The sequence below is a fragment of the Sinocyclocheilus grahami genome, unplaced genomic scaffold (genome assembly GCF_001515645.1).
Source record: "Sinocyclocheilus grahami isolate Dianchi unplaced genomic scaffold, SAMN03320097.WGS_v1.1 scaffold195.1, whole genome shotgun sequence".
Lineage (NCBI taxonomy): Eukaryota > Metazoa > Chordata > Actinopteri > Cypriniformes > Cyprinidae > Sinocyclocheilus > Sinocyclocheilus grahami.
Genome location: NW_015505374.1, coordinates 126,546 through 133,338, shown reverse-complemented (window position 1 = coordinate 133,338; position 6,793 = coordinate 126,546). Strand labels below are relative to the sequence as shown.

Sequence of the window (6,793 nt, the reverse complement as noted above, 5' to 3'; positions counted from 1 at the left end):
CTTTACAGGAATACAAAGATGCAAAAAAAAAAATCCCTCTTGCAAAAAAAACAAACTCTTTAAAAAACTGATTTTCACACTTGCACTTTTGTCTCAAGATCAGTAAGAAAGGATCCATGTGAAAAAAAATTAATTGGATTTACATCAGATTGATATTTCCTTCTTAATGATATAATACAAAAACACAAAGTATCATTGTGGGTTATTAAATCAGTGATAGTTAGTGCAAATACAGTGGATTCAAAAGCTGTTATCTAATCTGAGCTCATGCTAACACAGATGTGAGTGAGGTGAAGACATGAGGCACTTACACCAAAGAGAGCAGAGGAATTATCTGGCACTGGGACTACAACATCGAAGATCATTGGTGCCACTGAACAAACAGAGAGAGGGAGAATCAGAGAGGAAAATGAGCAGAACTAATGGAAATCGGAATAATACTGTGTTAGAAGGATTTATCCAGGATCAAAGCCAGCTTTGGCAATAGAAAATGACTGCAGGTGTAGTAGCTCCACTGAAATGTTCATTTGGTTTTTGAAGCGATCCTGCATGCCTAAACTATTTTCAAAAGACCTCATTGCTAGTTTACATTCACAGCTACAAGCCATATAACGATGTACAAACTAATAAAAAGAAACCATGCCATTTGTCTGATTTAAACTCATGCTTATTGAAAAGTACTCACATCGATCGAAGGCCACGTTTGGGGGTTGCAGCAAAAACAAACATAACACAAATAAGTTACAGTAATCACATGCACTCAGCCAGTTCCCTTCAAACACCCAAAGGAACTTGGTTTAATCAAGAAATTACTATTGGGCATGTTAATTTATGCATACTGACAGTGCAGTGACTCCAAAGTGAAATGTATTCTGTAACACTATACAATAAGCTCTGATTCATTAGCATAAGTTAATAGATAAAAATGATGATGATGAAATAATAATAACACATTCATCTACAGCATATTAATCTAGATTCATGTTTATTTTACAGTATTTACGCTAAAGTTTGTGGGTTGGTTATTTTTTAAGTAATTTCTTATGCTCACTAAGGCTGCATTTATTTGCTCCAAAATACAGAAAAACTATAAAATGGTGAAATATTACAATTTTAAATATCGAATAATTTTAAATTAGAAAACTAAACACAACCTAAACAAAAGCTTACTGTATTCCTCAACTGTACAACTGTAAGTCCCTTTGGATAAAAGCGTCTGCCGAATGAATAAATGTAAAAAGTACAAAGTGGATTAACATTAGTTAATCGTAAGTATTAATAACATAGACAAATATTAGTTTGAACAAAAGCATATCTATAAATCAACAGAGATAAATACTAGATTAATAAATGATAGAAAACAAACTAATAAACAAACTAATTGCACCTCATTGTAGTGTTACAATTTATTCTCAGTATGTAAATCCTGACACACTAAATTAATGCAAATTTGCTCTACATCTAATTGACACTTCGCAAAGACCTGCCCACCTTAGTTACTGTTGCTACATCTGAAAAGCCATGGCGCTCTCACACCACGCATGTTCTCACGCAGTAAAAAGAGGAAACTGACAATGCGCCGACAGACAAGACAGAGCAGGTTACTTTTGGTATGAAGTCTCAACTTTCAAATGTTGTAATTTTTTAAAGAAATTTATACAATAAATACCGTTTTGTGGCTTTTTAATGACTGATCGCTGTAGTGCCTCAGTTAAAGCAGAACATGAACCGATCATCTCTTTCTCTTTATTAGTTATAGCCCGATATAATCATGAATGAACATCAGAAGGTATCTTGTTTCAAATGTAGAAAGATGTCAATACACACTATTTTTCAAGTTCAAATCCACAGACGTTAATCTACTCTCCAGTCTGGGTTGTATGTCGGACAAAAATTGCAGATTCATCGTTATGATCGGTCAGCTCACCTGTCAATCATACTCCCCGCAAAGGGTCAATTACTTCTCCACCATTTCAGACTGATGTGCCGACATGCTCTACGCCAAGAATGGACTTACTCGGGTCTGGCGCCAAACACTCGCACTTGTAGGCCGTAACGTAGTCTGGTTTGAAGTCGATGTTGATGGGATAGTATTTGAAGGCTCCCACCATCTTCTTGATGGCATCAGAGATGAAGATGAAGGAGATGAGGCTAGAGAAGCCTTCCTCGGTGAAGCGCGTCATGTACTTTATGATGTAGCTGGCATCCGTTGCGACCAGGAAAATGCACTGTACGCAGGAGTGCATTCCGATCCACAGTCGAAGCTCCATGTAATCAATCCCATTATTTCTGAGGAAAAGAAAGTTTAAAGAAACAATAAAGAGAGAGAAATACAAGAGCAGTGAACACACTAGAGAGCAAGAGAGAAGTCGCTTATTTGCATCAGTGAAGCGTGATGATTTACGAGGGTCTTTTAAGGGTTGATGAAAGTGAGCAATCAAGGCTGTACTGAATTGTCCTCAATAATAGACTGTGACTTATGTTGGATTGGTGCAGATGGCTCTCTCACTTGCTGAATTCATAAAGCAGTTTCTCAAAGATGAGGATGGGGCCCGTTGAGCTGAGAATAATAAGGGGTTGACCGCTAAACAAGCAGAATACCGTTCCTGCTAAAGCGGTGCCCAAAAAACTCTCCATCACACCCTGACAGAGAGTTGAACAGGGAGAGAGACAAGGAAACAAGGTGAGAAAGAGAGGGACAAAAAAGAAGACAGCTATAGATGAAGCTAGGTCACAAGCGTGCTTGTAAAATGCTCCAGAAAAGAAGACGACATGCAACTTTAAACAAACTGTCATGTTCTGTGAGCTGTACCTGGTAATTGTCTGTGGCATCCCCTAGAAGGCCCCCAAAGGTGATTGCATTGGTTATGCAGCCCAGGTAGATGAAGAGCACTGCAGAGATGGACTGAATGTGGAAGCCTTCATAAAAGTCGCTCGGGTACCATGGGAGCTTCCTCTTGATGTCAAGTATAAGGCCGCCACAGAACCTGTCCCGTAAACACAGATGTTTAATCCATTATTCAACAGGGACCTGTCCTCTTTAGCTTGTATTAGACAGGCAGACAAAGGTGAGCGGTATCTTGATTATTAGCAAAGAGTACTGGCACCCATTTTCTATCTCTGAGTCCTCACAGCCCCTCGAGCGCAAGTGCCAAAAAGCACATTACATTTTTCTTTTTTGACATATTGATCAAGATATGAACTCTCATGAACCACAGAGCTCAGAGGTATCTTTCAATTATTCGCAAAGACAGATAAGGCAAGAACACTTTGAGCTCTTAGATCTCAAGCTATACCTAAAAGTTAGTTTTTTTTTTTTTCAAATTTACAACTGAATTGTTTTAGAGATCATTCTGCAAGGTCAAAGTACAAGAACACCAGGTCCTAAAGATAAGCAGAGTTGGGGAGTAACTAGTCACATGTAATGGAATTAAGTATTTTAATGACAAAATATAAATGTAACTGTAATCTGTTAAAAAAAAGTGAATTATTAAATTACAGTTACTTATGAAAATGTTAAGTATTACAAAGGGGGTTACATCTGAATTTGTTCACACACATACACCCACATACAGATTTAATTGATGTCTTTCATAAATTGCATTGACTGCTCTAAAGTATGAGACACCAATTTATGTTTCAGGAGTTTAGGACACAGACTTATTTGATAACTGTTTTATTTCCTAGTTGGGTTTATGCTTTGTTTTCTAACTGTTTTTTTTTCAAGGCATTGTTAGATGACTGTTTCCTGTCACAGCTATGCAAAGATTTGATTTCAAAAACAGTCTCATAGCTATTAAACTATACTTATGATTGTAAATCTGTATTTAATCTCAGAATGATCTCAAAGTAAAAAGAGGCGCTACAGTCTAATTTTGTGGTGGCTGTGCTTTAAAATTAAATGATTATAATCTTAATTCAAGTGATGAAGGCTTTTAAAAGTCTGACAGACAGTAATCAGCTTACTACTGTAAGCTTAATCCTGCCTGTTTAAATGTTTGAAAATGATTAACAGTCGAAAACACTCGACATTTAGAAAAGTAAAAAAAAAACAAGTAATCAAATCTAATCATTTACATTACTTTAATAGTTACACTACTTCTTACATTTTCAATAGGGTAACTTGTAATCTGTAACCTATTACATTTTCAAAGTAACCTTCCCAACACTGAAGTTTCACACACATACACCCACATACAGATTTAATTGATGTCTTTCATAAATTGCATTGACTGCTCTAAAGTATGAGACACCAATTTATGTTTCAGGAGTTTAGGACACAGACTTATTTGATAACTGTTTTATTTCCTAGTTGGGTTTATGCTTTGTTTTCTAACTGTTTTTTTTCAAGGCATTGTTAGATGACTGTTTCCTGTCACAGCTATGCAAAGATTTGATTTCAAAAACAGTCTCATAGCTATTAAACTATACTTATGATTGTAAATCTGTATTTAATCTCAGAATGATCTCAAAGTAAAAAGAGGCGCTACAGTCTAATTTTGTGGTGGCTGTGCTTTAAAATTAAATGATTATAATCTTAATTCAAGTGATGAAGGCTTTTAAAAGTCTGACAGACAGTAATCAGCTTACTACTGTAAGCTTAATCCTGCCTGTTTAAATGTTTGAAAATGATTAACAGTCGAAAACACTCGACATTTAGAAAAGTAAAAAAAAAACAAGTAATCAAATCTAATCATTTACATTACTTTAATAGTTACACTACTTCTTACATTTTCAATAGGGTAACTTGTAATCTGTAACCTATTACATTTTCAAAGTAACCTTCCCAACACTGAAGATCAGCAGGTGAATGCTCATTCTTGTTCAGAAATTGTGGATATCATTTAAAAATAAATTTAATTTAAATAAAACTCATGAATTTAAATAGAATTTTAAATTAAGGTGGCAAACATAATGCAGAATTGCAATTCAAATTTGAATGTAAATAAGCAGATTTACAATTAATTGAAATTAAAATCATTAACTTTCATCTAGAATAGTAAAGTTTGCTAAGTAAACTTGACATTTTTGAGTTTGAGTTAAAACATCATTGAAGCTTAAATGTTTGTAGGCCTTATTTAATGTTAGGTATAGAATGATGGATGAATGGATGGATGGATAGACCCACCTCCCCGTATACGCCAACTCTTCGCCAAGCTCGTGTGGAGCAGGCATAACCTCATCCTCGCTAACAGGCCCTCTGCCACCTGCTGTCCCATTCATCTGACCCAGCTCATTGAGGGAAAACACAGACTTCCTTCTCATAGAAACAAAGATGAATGTTAAGATATATGGGCAGAACAAAAAATGAGCACAAGAAGAATAAGCGTTACCTAGTGTCTGCTGAGGGAATTTTTTTGGGGGGTTCTATGCGAATTTTGGGGTCCCATTCTCCAGGTGGAAGCACAATCACCTCATCCAGAAACTCATCAATGCCAGCAATCAGATCCTCTCGGTCTCTGGCTTTATATGCTACATCACTGAAGAGCTGTGGATAAAATCAATCAATCTTTGGTCGATTTAAAGGTCAAAGTTTATCTTCTTAAAAAAAAAAAAAAAGTTTATTTGGAAGAATCGCACATTAAGAAAGGTAAGAATTTACTCTAGACTGTATGAAAAATATGAATCGCATAACAAACAAAACAATCAAACTTACATCATCCACCATGAGAGTGGCAATGGCCCGTCCAATCTCATTGTAAGATTTGGCTTTGCCAAGAGGCCCAAGTAGCACAAACAAGAATCTGTCCATTTAGAGAAAATACATTCAAAACGTACTTTTAGTAAATTCAACATTTTCATAATCTTTCTGCAGACATATTGTTTTTAATGTGCTAACCTGTTACCTGGTGGGCACTGGGACTTCTGTCAGACCTCCAAGAGTGGTGGCCTGAGACAGCCGAACGAAGGCAACAAAGGGTTTTTCTAAGAAGTCCACTTCTCCCACCAGAACATTTGATGCCTCTGCATCTCTGGGGATTTTTTTCATGAACTTGTTCTTCAGCTGAAATCAAAGTGAACAAAGAAAAACATAAAACAAAATGATTTAGTAGGTACAGTAGGACCCTTATGTTGTCTTTTAACCCTTCTCTTCCATTACAGTATCCCTGTGTTGTAATTTAACCCTTCTGTTCCATCACCGGACCCTGTTGCCTTTAACCCTACTGTTCCATCACAGAACCCTCATGTTGTCATTTAACCCACTGTTCTATCACAGGACTCTTAATCCTTCTGTTCTATCACAGGTCATTTATGATGTAATTTAACCCTTCTGTTCCATCACAGTATTCTTATTTTGTCATTTAACCCTTCAGTTCCATCACTCGACTCTTATGCAGAGGCGGACAAAGTACTCAACTCCATTACTTGAGTGAAAGTACAGATACTGCTTGTCAAATATTACTCCATTACAAGTGAAAGTTGTAAAGACAGATATTTACTTAAGTAAAAGTACAGAAGTACTTGCTTTTAAAAGTACTTAAGTACCAAAAGTAAATTTCCTTTTTTATGTCAATGCACTGTTTTATTGTTGTACGTAATACCTGCAATACTTCTGAAGCAACTTACAATACATTACACCTACTGAATACACTGACTAGCTTAGTGTTTTTGGAATAAAGAGCTTTTAGAATGTTAAAAACCTATGGGGAAAATTAACACATGCCAATCAGCTAATCAACTCAAAACACCTGCAAAGGTTTCCTGAGCCTTCAAAATGGTCTCTCAGTTTGGTTCACTAGGCTACACAATCATGGAGAAGACTGCTAATCTGACAGTTGTCCAGAAGACAATC

The 6,793-nt window shown here is 36.1% G+C and overlaps 1 protein-coding gene across 1 annotated transcript in view; it reads right to left on the bottom strand.

Moving 5' to 3' along the window:
* Positions 1-205: 205 nt before the first annotated feature.
* Positions 206-6,793, bottom strand: part of LOC107595028 (electrogenic sodium bicarbonate cotransporter 4-like) — a 19,587-nt gene continuing 12,999 nt past the window's right edge. The window contains exons 5-12 of the mRNA XM_016285303.1: positions 5,847-6,004; positions 5,657-5,744; positions 5,334-5,488; positions 5,129-5,257; positions 2,813-2,987; positions 2,510-2,643; positions 2,018-2,289; positions 206-346 (exon numbers count right to left, since the gene is read on the bottom strand). Of these exons, the coding sequence (XP_016140789.1) occupies positions 255-346; positions 2,018-2,289; positions 2,510-2,643; positions 2,813-2,987; positions 5,129-5,257; positions 5,334-5,488; positions 5,657-5,744; positions 5,847-6,004 (1,203 nt within the window). The 3' untranslated portion in view covers positions 206-254. The remainder of the gene's footprint in view (positions 347-2,017; positions 2,290-2,509; positions 2,644-2,812; positions 2,988-5,128; positions 5,258-5,333; positions 5,489-5,656; positions 5,745-5,846; positions 6,005-6,793) is intronic.